Genomic DNA, 17,917 nt, shown 5'->3' with positions numbered 1-17,917 from the left:
ATAGTATTGAAGGCACTGGAAAAATCTATTATAATTATAACTTTTATGGTGCTGACCGCTTTGTCCAGGTGAGAATAAGCCTTGTGGAGCAGATAGATAATTGGACCATCCATTACAATCTGTGTCCAGTAGGCAAACTGCAGGTGGTGTACTACAAGAGGAGTAATATAATCCAGAACCAGTCTATTAAAGGTATTCATGATGTGAGACGTAAGTGCTACTGGTCTGAGGTCTTTAGGTGAAGAGGCGCCTGCCATCTTTGGAACAGAAACAATGCAGGATGTTTTCTACAGCTGTCCAACTGATAATGCATCAAAGATGTGTCACAGTGCCCCTTATACAATAACATCTACATTTTGGAGCTGTTGGTATTTAATTGAGAAGAAACAAAATGTACTTGTCTATACTGTGTTCTGCATTGTATTTAGAAGCATTAATCTCCTGTGAATATCAAATCCTTGTTATTTCACAGCTTTGCCAATGCCATATTGAACTAGCTCACAAAGTCTTTCCTAGCCACAAAATACTAATGGCAGATGTCTTCGCACCCAAGGTCAACACAATTCACTTTTTTTCTTGCATAATGCTAGCAGAGAACGCATCTTCTTGGTTCTCACTAAAGAGTTTGGTTTGGCTGGACATTGATAAACACTGTTCTGATAGTTCAGCTCCTTTCCTGGTCAAAAATTTTACAACACACCAGTTTCTCAGTTTTTTTTTTTCTTCAAATTTAATCAGTTGAAATGCAGTGAACATCCTAAAATGGTGAAAAGGGTAAGCAGTAAACTGTCAGAGTTTTAATCTTAAAGTTTAGATGAGCAAAAACTGAAAAAAAATTAAATATCGTAATATTACAAATGGGCCTTCTTCAGGGAACAACTAATAATAATATATATAATAATAATTATATATTCATTAATATTAATATAAAATAATAATAATAGATTACAACCTATGTTTTGCAAAATTAAAATAAATTAAGCTTTGTAAGGTGAAGCAAACTATTTGCATAGGTGTCCCATCTTCTGATGATTGCTTAAAAACCTCTGTCTATCTTAAAGCAGAGTTGGAGCAGACTGTGTTACTACACCCTCTGAAATACTCTGAGGTAGTGTATATAATGATTTTTGTTTCAGCTTAAAACAGTAATATTTTTCCTGACATTTTATTGTACACTAGCTGTGTTACCCATCTAAGTAATCAATGTAGACCTCAACATTAATGTTTGCAGTGCACTATGCAGTGCAAATGTTTCTGTTATATGCCATTTGATATGGATTTCATAAAAGCAATGTTAATGTTTCTGATACACCATCTATTGGAATGACAGAGACGTAGCGACCGGATGAACACATAGATAGACACATGGATACTTAACCGTTCATTTAGGTAGGTTATGGACAACTTGTCACCTTGTGATTCCTATTGCTTACTGCCAGTTCTTGCTTGCATATGGGTGAAAAGGCTCACCATATGGTATATGGGATGAGGGTGTACATGACAGTTTACAATGCTATAAATAACTAATTTCCAGCTAACCACAATAATAATGTCTCCTATTTAAGTTATGGTTAAAAACTTTGTATATTTTAACGATGGAGTCAGACTTGAACTTTTTAAAGCCTTCTGAAGTTGGCCACTTTTTTTCAATGACTTCAAAAACCAAACTGTATACAGAGTAACTTCAAAAGATGGCCTTTATTTCCGTGGTTATTGTGGTTTCTAAATCAGTAAATTTAAAAATCTTTAACAGTAAATGTTTTAAATATGCAAAATCCTCACATATTCACGCTCAATGTTCATTTGAGGTAGCAATTGCATATTATTATGGTGTTGGGTCTGTTTAGTAATAAGCTCCTCCTGTCAAACTCAAAGTTGTAACCAAATGAAATGTCTTACCACTTTAAAAATATATTTGTCATTCACGTTCATGGCTCCGAGAGGCCATTCAGGTGTGTGTTTATATGTATAGTATATAAGTGCGTGTATGTGTATATGTGTATGTATTTTTATTATTTTATATATTCCTATTTTGTGATCACTTATTTCAGTGAAACATGTATTATTAACAGGTCATATAGTCTGATCTACTTTTTCAGATCTAATTGTAATCCAGTTCAGGACATCTTTACATATATGTACTTTTTTACATTATAGGATGCCTTTTATGCAAATATATGTGTGTGTTTATGTATATATATATGTATATATATATATATACACACACAGTATAAAACATTTCTGCCTCCTTTCTTCTTTAAGACATGTTTTAATTAATAACGTTTTTGGATAGAACTCTTCTGTGTGAATGTTTCTCTGACGTCAGCAGTGTTGACATTTGAAGTTCTTGGAACTGTTTCAGCATTTGCCTTCTGCTAAGGGGCCCATCGTCTTCCCCATCTTATTGGTAAAGCTCCATCTCTGACGCATTATTTGCTCAGCAGGGACCTATCTATTTTATTTATATATAGTTTTTTTTTTTTTTTTTTTTTTGACTAGCTAGCTTTATAATTAATATTACTTATTTATGAAGGATGGGAAATTTTACTTAAGAAGTATTGCTAAGGAGAAAAGTAATCTTTGCAAAGAAGTACAGTTTTTACTTTATTCAGCTTTAGTAACTATTTATTCTTTCTTAACTTGGAGCTTTACTGTCCTAATTGATTTTATAAATCTGTTTTATTGCTCAGGTTGTTTTTACTCTGAAGGACTCTTAGTTAACCAAAATAAGTAAAGGTTCAGACTGAAATGCAGTTATGCCATGGATAGTAGAGTAGCACCTATTTATCAGATATATACAGTAAATCCTATGATCCATAGTAAAATTAATGTGTAGATCATGTGCTTTGACCACTGTTGAAGTTGTTAATTTAACAATGTCTTGAGTTCTGTGAAACATTTCATGCTATAATCTTCATGCGTAGACTATTCTTATATAATGGAATTTCAAAATTGTTGCATAGGCTACTTAAATAACATTTGAAACAAGTTACCCTTGTTCAATAGTGCCCCAGTTTCCAAAGCCTTGTAGAAAAGTTATATTGTTATTTGTAAATGTAAAGGTACTGTTGAAAAGACAGGGAGTGGAGAGATTAAGCGCCATTGCCAAAATCTGATCAAGTAGACAGCCCTAGCAATTAGTGGATTTTTTGTTTGCTTTTATTTCTTCTCTGTACAATTTGTCCCCAGCTCTCCTTTAAGCTTGAAGTTTAGAAAGACTAAAATGAGTAGTAATATTTTATGCACCTGATGCATTAATAAAAAAAACAACTTGGAAATCACAGGCATAGTTTATCAATCGATTAACATTTGAATGTTAACTCTAAATTAACAAGATTTGTGGTGATAGCTACGTATGTCCCAAAAACATACCTGAAGTTAGATGATTATAGTATGCAAGATTTCAGCTACAAGTAAAGGACACACCAGTAAATACCCTTGTCAGCTTGATTGAATTGAATGAATGAAGTGCTTCTGGTATTGTGAAAAATTTCTCATCATTAACAAAGATGAATTTGAGAAAGGATTTTCTTGCTAAGTGCCTAACTATAGTTACATTTGACAACTCATTTGGGACAGATGAGAAGGTGAGACAGGACAGGAGACGTGATGAGTCGAATGAAGGTTGTATTCCCCAATGTTCATGATAATACTGTGCGTACAGAGTAGAGTTTGCTGTCAGTGATGTTGTATAAGCAGTAAGAGTGATAAACAGTTTTAAAGCGGGTGGACAAACTGTTTTACACCTCTCCCGGAAGGAATCTTATTGAGCTGAAAGAATGTGGCGAGTTTATTTACTGTATCTGCAGCCATGCAAAATTGTCCACTTTCTAAATACGAGGTTGGGTAGCCTTTATCCTTCAAACTTCAGATGTAATGTTACAGTCTTGCCCTATCCTGTATTAACACTTCATATCAGTAGGTGAAAGTAATACTAGGTAGGTAGGTAGGTAGGTAGGTAGGTAGGTAGGTACGTACGTACGTACGTATGTACGTACGTACTTTATTAATCCCAAGGGGAAATTCACATACTCCAGCAGCAGCATGCTGATACAAAAAACAATATTAAATTAAAGAGTAATAAAAATGTAGGTAAAAACAGACAATAACTTTGAATAATGTTTAACCCCCCGGGTGGAATTGAAGAGTCACATACAAGACACAGTTTATCCCACAAGACACAGTTTATCCCACCAGAGTTATGATGATTTGAATAAATGCCTGTCTTCTGATGCTTTTGTCTGTATCTGGGGTTTCATTTGCAATGCTATGAAAGAACTTAATGAATTGTCTGTTGAGTTGCAGAAGTAACTCATTCATTTTCTTGAAGTGCAGAAATAATAATAAATTGTTTAAGGCAATGGCAGGGCAGTTAAATAAAACATTTTAAGGGGATGGTGTTGCATGCAGGAAAACCAGGTTTCAAGAACCATTTTTTTTTTTTTCCTTTCATCTGGAACAAAGTTTTCAACTTTCATGTGAAGTGCATGTATTAGATAAAGTAGGATGTGATAAAGTGATTGAACATTTGGAAGTGGTTCTCAAAGATGAGCCAGCAACTTTGTATGGTGTAACCAAAGTGGAGTTAGTCTGACAGTACTTAAGCATAGATATTGTTTGTCAGTCCGTCAGGCCATTCAGGAGGCTTATTGATGCATTATTGGTGGCAGTGAACATGGTTGCAATATTAAGTGCATACATTTTTTTTTTACTAGTGAACTTAATTTGCACAGAAAATCTAACATCCTTCAATGTTTCCTCCATTGCATCTCTGTTTTTCATAAATTCTGTTGGGCCACCACTCACAAAGTTAAACCCAGTCTCCCGTGTCAGGTCATGGTGGATTTATGTGACCCACTAGATAGTTCTGGCGTTGTCTTCTCTCAGAAAAGTGTGTTTGTTTCTTTCAGAAATTAATTAGAGTGTATCTTGTATATGTTCACATTATCCTCGCCTGTACTACTGAAAATAAAGTCTGTTTGTCAAAAAGGTACCAAAAAGTTTAGTTGTTTTACATACAGTATAGTGATAGTTATGTTACAACTTTGCCCAACATCCCACTTTCCTACAAAAAGTATAACTCTTGGCAAGCCACCAAATTTACATCAGGATTTCTCAGTTTTATATTCCTTAGAGTCCTATATCCCAGTATCATAAAGACACATTCTTAAGGATATCCAGCTTTTCTTCTCCAGCAAGCTGGAAAAATCTTAACATGTCCCAGCCTGTTAGAATTCCATGCATTTTTTCTAGGCATGCCCCAGCCTGTTCATTTACATGTCTTATTGTAAACAGTACTTACCTTTCAGGTAACACGCTTCATTTTTTTAACAAACTAAATGCATTTTATGTATAAAATGAACAATCACAATGATACATAAGTTATATTAACTATAACAGTTTTGAATGGTCCTACCAGATTATTTCCACATATTGACCTTCTTGTACTCCTCCAGCAGTTGTTGCTGCCTTGGCAAGCCTGGAATTTTCGGCCAAATCTGGGGATCCTTATATTTTAAGTAGGCATTTCCTAAGCATTCTGCCTAAAAAACATGGTATATGAAAAAAAATCTTTACCTGTTCTTCAGCTTTATCCGTTTATATACTTAAGATTGAATAGGGACACTTCTTAGGGTGTACTCACATTAGCAATTTGTCTGTGCGTTTGTCCGCATGTAACCCCCCAAAGTCTAGTTTGTTTGACTAGTGTGATCACTCTATGCATGGCCTGTTTGGAAGACGTGGGCCCGAGCACAGTTTAGTAGGATTTTGAAATAATGTGATTGCTAAACTTGCCTAAATGCGGAACTCAGACAAGACTTCAATAATGCAACGTCATTTCATTTGATACCATTTGAGTTAAAAACAGGGTTTTATTCTCACCTCAAAAACATGTATTTTTATGTGTCTGCATAGCTATTTAAAGCATGATTCAACATAGCATAATGATTATTTGCATTTGCTGCTATGACAGGCACCTACTTTTCCACAGCTCTTTAAGCCAAATTTTCATCTGGGATTTTGAAAAGGATCCATCCAGACTCACTGTTTCAGACATCCTGAGTTGGGTTGTTTGGTCAGCACTTTATTACCTGAGTGGTTATTTTAAAATTTGGCCTTTGGCCTATGGTGCTGTAAAATAATCTTGTGTTTTAAATGTGTTTTTATGCACAATGCCTGACCAGCAGAGAAATAACAGTTCACCACTCTGAATCATACCAGGCAGGGTATTCCTCCTAACCACACCTCCACAAATGTTCCTGTCGTGTTGCATGTGAGTATTGAAGCCTTACAGTAATGGTAACAAAGTCATTAGTAAGGCACCATTTCAAGTACTGCTGCTTCTTCTCTAAGAAATCTACATTTTCTGAATAAATATTAGGCATCTGCACAGAAAAATTTTCCTCTCTATTTCTTTTTGAAATTCATAGTTACTTTGAGTCCTGTATTGACTCCAAAGGTACAGACCGTAGCTTGAAATTTATGACTGTCAACACACATGCCCAGAAGAAACTCCAGAGAAGAAAGGAACCAACTTTGATCATGAAAGCTGGCTTCAGAGCCATTGATGTGAGTAGGTGCAAGTCAGGCTTTGTCTAGTAAGTACTTAATTACTTCTTTCCTGTCCGCAAAGTAATATTCTGCCACCCATGCAGCAGTTTTCATTGACAAGGTCTGGTCTGCCTGGATTTGTCCTGCTCATGCCTGCCATTGCAGCTGATCTGCCACCTTTTAACTTAAGATTGGTAAGAATGCATAGTGGATCCACACTGGTTTTTTTTGAGCTGATTGATTGGATTACGTGTCATGTGGTGAACATCTGCACTGTTTTTTATAATATTTATCATTATACTGTGTGTGTGTGTGTATATATATATATATATATATATATATATATGTATATATATATATATATATATATATATGCATGTGTGAATTTTTTTTTAATAAATGTTGCTAAAACCAGTTTGGGTTCACTGGGCACATAACTAAAAACAAACCTTCAGAGTACCAATTCAGTGTGGAGTTCTCTCATGCGCTGACATACACTCTCTCACACTGGGGCCACTTCTCAGTGACCATTTAGTTCTCAGTGACCTAGTATGCACTTCTTGAGGACGTGGAAGGAGTTTTTTATTTAATATATTTTTGTAAAAGCTTTATGTAAATTTTACATATTTTTGCTGATTTCTGGTCCTGCCTAGTAACCCAAAATGTTATTTTTGTAATCACTTGTTGTTCATTACAATCTCTCAGCTGGAGCCAAAAATGTGTTGCTGTAAATTCATAGTTCTTATGGTCAGCCTTTGTCTTCCTGAAAACATTTTTTGTTACTTTGTATTCTCTTCTAGTGTGTTTACTTCATTAGTATTTTGGGACAGGATTTTAGTTATTTTTTGTCAGTGTATATTTTAGAGTAAGATATTTAGTTTTTAATTTTTTAGTTTAGTAGATACCTATATCTGTCTTAGATGAGTAACCCTGATGTCAAAAACTTTTCCTTCCTTTGGTGATTTATGTATATCTGACATTTTCTCAGCATACAAATTTAATTTAGCTTATGTAGACACATTATGTAAATTCTCTTTTTTTTGCATCTTATTGCCTGTGGCTGTTTGAAATGTTTCGTTATTTGCATATGGGTGGCTTATGTAAATACTGACTTGAAGTTCATTCTGACTTCTTGTCTAGTCTTTCACAAGAGATCCAGCAGATGGTAGTGTAGGGAAAGAGTATAGTATCATTTTTTCATCTAGTTCACACACACGGTCTCATTGTCTGCAAGAGTGGTAGGTCTCCATTGATGGATACATTTTCTATAATTTCTATTCTTGCAGTAGTTCTACAAGTAATTAAATTAATGTGATCCTACATTAATGAAAATGTCTTCGCTGCATAGCTTAGTTTTATATATTTTATAAGATTTCCTTCAGTCAATATATTCACATTTTTGTTTTTTGCAGTTAGATATTTTTTACTCCTCTTATTCCTTTCTTGTACTAGTATGTTGCTTTATAGTATAATAATGTATATGTGTATAAAATAAAATCTAAATTATTGTGTGTTCACTGAAGTGCCTTCTGATATCAGTTTCTGTAAAAGTCTCATCCATCATTTTCTTTTTACTTGCCCATTTCAATTTTAGACCGCAGAGAGCCTGACCACAGCATAGATCACATTGCAAGAATCAAACCTGGAATGGTACAACGGGTCATGATTTTAAAGATGCCATTCAACATAATGAAATATATAAATTAAAGAAAGCAATTATATTTAATATATGTCTGATATTGACCATCCTTTTTCTGCTTGAGAAAGAAAGTACTATTACTAAATTTGAACTGTAAGTGTTTCAGTGACTCTGATACATTTAATGTCATTTTGGGGTTGTGGGAATGCAAGTCTGGTGTGAGATTTTGTTTTTGTTAAATCACTCAAGGCAGCTGTAGAAGTGGCAGCATTAATATCATCGACTTAATGGAAAAATGTTTTAACACAAAGGAACCCAGCCAGCCAGAATATTTGCTGAGTAACAGTTTTGTGATGCTGGTCATTCATAGGGTTGAAGGTACTCATCCTATCCTTCACTGACCACACTGCAACTTTGTCTTGTTCATGCCGATTCTGCATAACATCTGCAAGATCAGACCATTTTTTCAACCAGCCGAGACAAGCACATGAGATTTCTCTTTTCTGGTCACTACACTGGCTCCGGGTAGCAGCACAAATTCTTGATGCTTGCCTTCAGAGTAGTTGTGGCTTTGGCACCAATGTATTTGGAGAGATGCTTGCGGGTCCTATGCTCCTTCTCACCTACTCAGGTCTCCTAATGACTGGTGTCTGGTAATACCACCTCAGCCTGGCATGAAAATGCAGGCTCTTCATGTGTAGGTCCTAGCTTGTGGTGCAAGCTGTCCACTCCCATCTGAACTGCTGAGTCCTGCACTGTATATAAGAAGTATTTTGAGACTCTTTGTGAATATCTGCCAGAGTATGGCTTTGATGATAGGTACTAGTGACTTGTGTCGTGATTTACCAACTTTGTGTCCTGTAACACTTTTTTCAGACAGATGTTTATTTAATCATGTGACCCTCTTTTGCCTTGGATAAAAGCACCAGTTAAGTGAGTAAATGGGGAAAAAAGTCAATATGGGGAAGCGATTCTTCGTACTGTAACTTCATGACTCCAGGAAAATGTATTGCAGTGAGGCCACAATGCTTATGTGATTCAGTGAAATTAAAAAATATATATAAAAAATAAATAAATAAAAATAATTGTATTGATGTTCAGCAAACTGTGTTAACAAGAGCCTGATGTGCATGGTTTAAATTATTTGCTATAAATATATATGACATGCACACACTTTTGTATATTAATCATTATGAATAAAAGATTGTCAGTTAATGAACACTATAAATTTTGCCAGCATTTTCAGGTAGTCTTGTGTATAGCCTGAGAGAGTCTTCTCACAGTCCTGCCATGATGCTTGAAATTCTCAACTTTCATTATGTGATTTCTCTGTTTAACTTGGTGGCTGAGAAAAATGGGGCTTAGCAAAGGAAACCAGAAGACTGTTATTCCCAGGTTGCTTGTAGCTGGCATCATCACCTCCTTAAACCCAGATATTGATAATCATGAGTGAAATAAATAAGTTTGTGATGACACATAAACAACAAAGGCTGGTGCATAAGTGCATTCTGCTTTTTATTCTCCATATAAAGATAATTCAGAAAAAATCTAAACATGCGGTAAAGTGCGAGTTAAAGTCAATATTCTTTAACAAATGATCCATAGAAGCTCAGTGCTTATGAAGAAGTTAAAATCAATAAATAATGCTAATAAATAATCCATTAAAACCAAGGAAAAAAAACAGAATTCGCACTGGCCTTTAGCTCCTCTTTCCAGTGCTGCTCTCTGTCTCGTCTCCTTGTCTATCTCTCTCTCCTCTGCTGTCTACACCCATCTCCTGGTTATACTTGGGGGACACTGGCAACACTGGGACACGCTGAGCCTGACTCCCTCATCCAGCTGCCATCCCTCAGCTCTACAGGATCCCTGGAATTTTCTCTGCTATTTAGCACCCGACCGCTTTGCCACCCTCTAACCACAGTAGCTTCCAACCTCATTGATTTTTGCTTCCTCAGTTTCTTTCTCTTTCTGCTCTTTTAGCTCTTCTTCTCTATCATACTCGGGCTCTCTTTATACTTGTGGGTGTAGGTACTTTAATTAACAATCCGCAATGAGTGTCATTGAGGAAATTGCCTCCGCTGATCATGCTTACATGTCAATATGCAATCAGCTAGTTTCCCATTAAACTTTCTGGGGCCGCACAGATTTGCAGCGGCGCGCACCCACCAGCCTGAGGTGTACAGATTTTGATGTCAAAAAGCTGCACCGCTATTATAACTGATACGCTTCACTTTAATAAATCAAGCCATGCTGGGTATGTTTACTAAAGTTATTTTTTGTTAAGTTAAATTCTATGCTACAATTTGACCTGATTTTTGGAGGGGTTTCTTATGGTGATTCAGGAGCACAGATCCGTGGTCAACTTTTACCATGGTATGGAAACAGTTTGTCCTCGACTAGGTGTCTGAAAAAATTCAAGAATGGTGGTATGTGTCACAGGTGAAGAATGATAAGGTTATCTGTCCATGTGCACTACTGCTGGCAATGTTCAAACTAGGAGACTATGTTGAAAAACTATGCTCAAGCAAGCTCTGTAATCTTTTTGTATTCATTTTTATAAATAGTGTGAAGTTGCTCCTATATATAGGTCATTCTTTTGTTTGGTCAAAGCCTGGACGCTTCACAATGTACATTACTGCCTTTTATAACAAAACTGGCGCTTCGTGCTCCTGTTGATTTTTGAATTGTAACAATATTTTATTTTGCTTTTTTGCATAGTGCTCCAGTCTTGGTGGCCTTAGCTCTGATTGAGAGTGGGATGAAATACGAAGATGCAATCCAGTTTATCAGACAGTAAGTTAAACTATTGCTTAAGTATTGTTTATATTTCTCATTTTGCTCATAAGTTAGTTATTCATCAATATACAACTCTTACTTGTTCCATTGTAACTTCAACAACTCCAAAATGTGAGCTGCTATTACAAAGACGTAGTGCGTGCAGATTCTAAAATGTCCTCCACTTTAGTAGAAAAAAAGGCAATTAAGGTTTAATCTATGAAAGTGAGCCATAGGAACAAGCCATATTCATGATGTGGTATTACAAGGGCTTGGATTATTTGGAATAATTGAGGAAAAACATTTTTAAAAATCTGTTTATCCTACCACAAGGAATAAATAAGTGATGCAAAAAATAGCAATGATGAACTAGAAACTGAAGTGTGTAGCTTTTCTTATAATCCTGATTTTAAAATCCTATTAATTTATCCATAATAGATACAAATTATTTTAACATTCATTCCATGCAGAAATAAAAAATAATGTCATTTAATTCATTATTTAGGAGAGGGGTCCTTAATTATGGTTCTGGAGGGCCGCAGTGGCTGCAGGTTTTCATTCCAACCAGTTTCATAGTTAGAAGCCAGTACTAGCAGATAATGAAATTTGGAATTTAGTTATATGGCTTGTTACTGCTTTCATTCTTCCAAGATAAATCTTTACCATATTATACATTTTTCATTTCCTAAGAACAGAATCTATGTTTTGTTGTTCAGAACAGTATTGTTCTTGTTAGTCCTTTCCGTCTTGCTCATTTATTACAAAACATTATATCAACACTTTATAATGCATGTACTCGGTTTTACGTGGAAGCATTTTTGCTGGAGGGCAGCATGGTGGCACAGTGTTATCTTTGCTGCCTTTCTGTAATGGAACCTGGGTTCATAACCCGGGTCCTACCTGCATGTTCACCCCATTATCTACATGGGTTTCCTCCTGCAGTCCAAAGACATGCAGGTTCTGTGGCCTGGTGCTACTAAATTGACCCCAATGTGTGGTTGGAGTGTGTGTGTGAGTGTGTGTGTTTATCCTGCAATGGAACCTTGTCCAGGGTCTGTTCCTGCCCCTGCATCCTTCTTCTGGACTAAGCAAGTTAGAAAATGACTGACGTTTGCTGGAAAGCTGGGTGTTCCTTTGTCATTTGCATCTTATTATTAACTAATGACCGATTAAGAAAACCGGCAATGTTTACTGTAAAATCTTAATGCAGATTTTAAAACTAAAATATGCAATTAAGGGTTCTGAATTGTAACAAATAAGTTTAACTAAAGGTAAGTCAGAAAACACATGTTGCTTTAGTTGTAAATAAACAGGTTCTAATTAAGAAAGCAATTAAAGCGAAAACCTGCAGACACTGTGACCCTCCAGGAGTACATACGTTCTGAAAATTGCTTTTAATTTCACACAAGATACTCCTCCCTTGTATAAATAAAATTACCCAAATCTGGTCGCTTCTATTTTAAGTGAAAGTCATCTGGTTTTCTGACTCTTATTTCTCCTAACCAGCCCAGTGCCTCTTTGCAATGCATATACAGTAATCCCTCGCTATATCGCGCTTCGCCTTTCGCGGCTTCACTCTATCGCGGATTTTGTATGTAAGCATATTTAAATATATATCGTGGATTTTTTTGCTGGTTCGTGGATTTCTGCGGACAATGGGTCTTTTAATTTCTGGTACATGCTTCCTCAGTTGGTTTGCCCAGTTGATTTCATACAAGGGACGCTATTGGCAGATGGCTGAGAAGCTACCCAACCAGAGCACGTATTACCTATTAAATAAAACTCCTCAAATATATTGTGAGCACGGGGGCTCTTCGCGCCCCTAGAGGATATGGCTGCTCCTCAAAAAACGCTGAAAGATTACCTTCACATTGCTCTCTTCTTTGCTGGGCTTACATATGGCTGCTTTATCAAGTGATATGCTTCCTGCACGGTGCTTCGCATACTTAAAAGATCAAACAGCACGTATTGATTTTTACTTTTCTCTCTCTCTTACTCTCTCTGACATTCTCTGCTCCTGACGGAGGGGGTGTGAGCTGCTGCCTTCCTTGCAACTGCTTTGTGCGGCGGTGCTTCGCATACTTTAAAGCCAAACAGCCCTGTTGATTTGTTTGCTTTTCTCTATCTCTCTGACATGCTCTGCTCCTGACAGGCACTCCTTTGAAGAGGAAGATATGTTTGCATTCTTTTAATTGTGAGACGGAACTGTCATCTCTGTCTTGTCATGGAGCACAGTTTAAACTTTTGAAAAAGAGACAAATGTTTGTTTGCAGTGTTTGAATAAAGTTCCTGTCTCTCTACAACCTCCTGTATTTCTGTGCAAATCTGTGACCCAAGCATGACAATATAAAAATAACCATATAAACATATGGTTTCTACATAAACATTTTACCTTTTGTGGGGGGTTCTGGAACGCAACCCCCGCTATTGAGGAGGGATTACTGTATCTGCTTAATAGCAGAGAAGAGGAAAATAAAAACTCCACATAACAGCATTTCTAGGAAACAAAAACAAATCTCTATGGGTGGGGGCTCCATGATTTTTTGCAATAGAGTATAGTGCACTGTGGTTTCCTTCCATGTTATAATATTTGTAGAATACAATGAGGGTTAAGTAGAATAGCAACTCTGTAAGTTGTGAATGTGTGTAATAGTCTGCTCTGCAAACCAATGTTACCCCAGATGGCTCCAACTTGTGCCAGATTCAGCCTAGACAAGCGCCTGTCTCTGCAAGTCTATAATGAAATCATCTGGTTTGGAGAATCTCTCTCATACTGCTGAAAATTAGCTGCCATATGAAACAATTTTAGTTGTTGCATTTGGGTTGGATTTATACAGGGGGGTGGCCTCATCTAGCTGTTCTGAAGGAAATCACAGACAAACTGTCATGTAATGTTAAAACTTAGAAGTCATGCTTCAGTATTCCATAGGTAAATGGATAGCTGCAAAAACCAGAAACAGAACTTGTGATTATGAGTGTCCTGGAGATCAATGAATGACATCTTTGAAAGTTTCCCTGCAATCTTGTTACACCACACACACATTTATAAGTGGCATCATAGTTTACCATTTGTACAAAATCACCAACTTTGTATGATTCACTATCACTAGAACTAGTATCTATAATGCTGTCACTGACCATTTCTGAAAAAGTGTCACCATTATAACATGATAAAATCGCTTTCTTCTTCACACACCTTATGTTCTTATAGCCCTTATTGAGCTCTCTTGCTGCTGCAAATGTTGTTTCAACAGCCGCCCTCCTTCGCTACTTGTTCACCAGAGAGGCATAAACTCGGGTGTGACGATTTGTGTGTGACTAGAGGTGCATGAGTTAGCTTTGGAATAATGGTAAAAGAGTTAAAGAGGACTTAATCAGCAAGTCTAGCAGCAGGAATATTTGGTTTTTGCCTTTCAAAGAAATGTTTTTTCCATATATCTTGATAAATATTTGGCATTGTGGGCTGCAGCCCAGGTTAGCCCATGCAAAAATCCAGCCATGGCTGCACCCATAAATGAAAAGCATCTAAAACAGAAAACATCTGAATTGGTACAGAATCTGCGTGTTTCTTAACCGTTCTCTCCCCACTCCATCTACATGTACAAAGATCTTCCTGCAGTTATGACAATTGAATATCCTCTAAAGGCATTTTAAAGCTGCAGTAATGAATTCCTGGAGTTGCTCAGATTAAAATTAGGTAGCCGCTATTCTCTTCTCGCTCTGTTTAACTCTGTCTCGGACCACATGTGAAGAGTACAGTGTTGTTCTTATTTGCATGTATCAAATGCATAAACCTAAAATGGTTCTATTCAAACATTGTTTGTTGCTGTGTTCCAGGAAGCGCAGAGGTGCAATCAACAGCAAGCAGCTGACTTACTTGGAAAAGTATCGACCAAAGCAGAGACTCCGGTTCAAGGACTCCCACAACCACAAGAACAAATGCTGCATCATGTGACCTTGCCTCAGATCAGATTTTTTTTAAACATGCATATTTCTTAACTTCCCATTGTCTCGAGCCCTTTGGATTCCTTGTTTTTTATGTCTCAACCTTTTAAATGAAGTATCCTACTTTTTAAGAGCAATAGGCTAGACAAGGCACACATTTGACTTCACTGAAACTCAGGGCTGGTAAAGAAAATGCCTACCACATTTCTTCATAAATTGTACGTGCGGTGACAAGTCATTGTAGACAGGGTACTTTTTAACAATCATGTGTGATATTAAAAAAAAAAAAAAAAAAAAAAAGAAAGAAAAATAAGCCCTTGGTTGAATGAAATCATAACAGTGTGACTTAAAGCAGTCAGCACAACACTCAGAGGTCTTGCAGGTGCTTTTTTGAGAAACAAAAGAATAACGCATTGAAGACTTTTCATTTGAGACATTAGCTTGAGTAATGTTCTGTGTTGCACAGAGCTTGATTTAAGCACATACTGTATCTCCATATGAACTTTAAAGAAACATTTTGAGTACATGTTTTGCCTTCTCCCACCCCAGACTTGCACATTACATCTTTTCTTATATTTGCTCTCTGAATGCTTCTCTTTTGTATTATAGATTCTGTAATGTTTCAGTCACTCTAGGATCCCTTTAAATTGTACAACCACTGAAGTCACTTTTCATATGGGGAGGAGGGTGGAAAGATGCACAGGGGAGGATTATTTTTAATAGAAATTATTTTTACATTGTTTCATAAATAATACTAAAAAAAACTATTAGAATACCTCATTCAGGCTGATCTCCACATCTGAGGTGTGTGTTTGTCATGATCACAAAAAGTAACTTTCATATGTTTTTACTGGGAGGGAGGGTGAGGGGAGGTAACTGTTTGTGTCTGCTCTCAGCTGTTTTCATGGCTTAAACTAATTATGATATATCATTAGAGCTCAGCAAACATGGTTGCTCTGAATGACACGTTTTTGTTAATGGTTGGTTAAGGATGGAATCATGGCCATGGATGGAAAAAAAGGTATTGTCCTGACCTGTTCTGCCTTTTTAATGTAAACCCACTTCAGTTTGTGCACAGCAGAAATGTAATTAAATAAATAGGGAAAAAATATTTTTTGTCTCTAGTGATTATATTTTTTTCCTTCTACCTTTAAGCTACAGTGACTCTTGAAAAATCCATCAGTGAGTGGCACTTTTAATTTGCAGGATGCTGTTATGTTTGAAGAGATAAAACCTGTCATTTGGAAACAGGAAAGAGCTTGTGCTGCATGGTGAGTTGTAGCACCCTGTTTAGAACGGACAACATGGATAATTACTTAAAAGGTTTGTTTCTGACAATTACAACACCTAACTCAGGTTTTTCTTCATGTGATGAGAACATTTTCTATATTCAGAAAAGAATGCAAACATACTGTAAACTTAAGAGATAAAAAACAAGGACATTTTATTTCATGAGCATATTTGAGTGCAAACACACCATTTGCTGTGTATGTGCCTTGCCAGTCTGCCATGATAAGTGCTTCTCGCCAGTGGTAATGATAATGATGTGGCACAGGGTGGAATTCAGCTGTCTGTTAAACCACAGCAGCTCAGGGCATTATATAAAATGAGTCCAAAAGTATTGGCATCAAGCATGACGTTTTGGTCATCACGGCCAAGGCTGTTACCTTTGCCTAGGGAGCAGTGCAAAGTTGTATTTGAACAATGAGACTTGTTGTCTGTAAAACGTTTTCACCTCTTTGGATGTTTTCTCATTTTATTCTTATACAACACCAAAATGTAGTGGATTGAATTTGCCTTTTTTGACACCGATCAACAGGAAAATCCTATTATGTCAACGTGTAAATTAATTACAAATCTAAAAAGCAAAATAACTGATTTCTTAACTATTCAGTCAGTCTGTATTTAGCAAAAGCACCTCTGGCAGTTGGACTGAGATCTTCACAATTTTACCTTTTGCCATCATAAGCCTGCTGCCAAGAAGCATGCCCACAGCCACCATATTGCCACCACCATAAATTGTGGTGAGCCTGACATGTTTTTGTTTTTTTTGATAATATGCAGTGTAATACGCCATTTAGTCGCTTTGCCAAAAAGCTCCATTTTGGTCTCATTATACCATAAGACATTTTAATAACTGCCTTCAGAGTCTCCTGTGTGCCTTCAGATAAACTCTCAGTGTGCAGTTTTTGTAACAATAACTTTTTCTTTGGCATTCTCCCATGAAGATGCAACTCTTGAAGCAGCGGTTGTTGCTTTCACAGTCTCTCTAATGTGAACCACTGTAGCGTGCAACTCCTTTAGATGTCTATTGCTGTTCTCCCTCCTTTGTCGTCGTCTCATTTTTGTGGACGGCCTGCCCTAGGCAGATTTACAGCTGTGCCACACTCTTTCCATTTGTTAGTGACTGATTTAACCGGACTCCAAGCGATATTCAGTGACTTGGATATTTTCTTGTCTCCATCCCCTAACTTGTGCTCATAGTGTTCTTTTGTCTTCATTGTGTAATTTAAGTGTCCATAATCACTTGCCACATGCTGGCGCCTCCAGACACGGTGCAGTTACACTAAAGTCAGTTGAAACCCCAGACAGGTGCTCTGCATTGAACTAATTCTGTGACTTTAAAACTAACTGGCTACGCCACTGATGATTTAGGTGTTCCATATTAAAGGGGGTAAATACTTACATGATCGATTATCGTGTTTTATATTTGTAAATAATTTAGCCCACTTTGCAGAGATCTGTCCCTGCAGAGTCTTTTTCTGTTGACCAGTGTCAAAGCCAAATTGAAAAATATCGAATTCTTAAATGTGATTAGTAAAAATGAACCCAACATCAATATTTTTTCAAATATATCACAGATGAAAAAGCTAAATTGAAGTTCTGCTTTCAGGTTAGCTCTAATGAAGGCTATGGTACATTATCACCAATTGTACAGCACCATGATGGCGTGAGAGCTTTGTGCCCCTGTCTGCCATGTTCATGTGTAAACTGTAAGTACTGTAT

At 36.7% G+C, this 17,917-nt stretch overlaps 1 protein-coding gene across 2 annotated transcripts in view; it reads left to right on the top strand.

Moving 5' to 3' along the window:
• The window catches only part of ptp4a3b (protein tyrosine phosphatase 4A3b), a 191,064-nt gene extending 175,042 nt beyond the window's left edge, over window positions 1-16,022 (top strand). Inside the window, exons 7-9 of one of the 2 annotated variants that reach the window (XM_051936101.1) lie at window positions 6,432-6,570; window positions 10,910-10,984; window positions 14,804-14,949. In XM_051936101.1, the coding sequence (XP_051792061.1) occupies window positions 6,432-6,570; window positions 10,910-10,942 (172 nt within the window). In that variant the 3' untranslated portion in view covers window positions 10,943-10,984; window positions 14,804-14,949. Of the gene's footprint in view, window positions 1-6,431; window positions 6,571-10,909; window positions 10,985-14,803 lie in introns of both variants that reach the window. The other variant, XM_028818116.2, reaches the window with a different exon arrangement.
• Window positions 16,023-17,917: the final 1,895 nt, after the last annotated feature.

This window comes from Erpetoichthys calabaricus, chromosome 13 (genome assembly GCF_900747795.2).
Source record: "Erpetoichthys calabaricus chromosome 13, fErpCal1.3, whole genome shotgun sequence".
Classification (NCBI taxonomy): Eukaryota; Metazoa; Chordata; class Cladistia; order Polypteriformes; family Polypteridae; genus Erpetoichthys; species Erpetoichthys calabaricus.
Note: the sequence above shows the minus strand (reverse complement) of the source record. Positions and strands in the feature narration are given on the sequence as shown.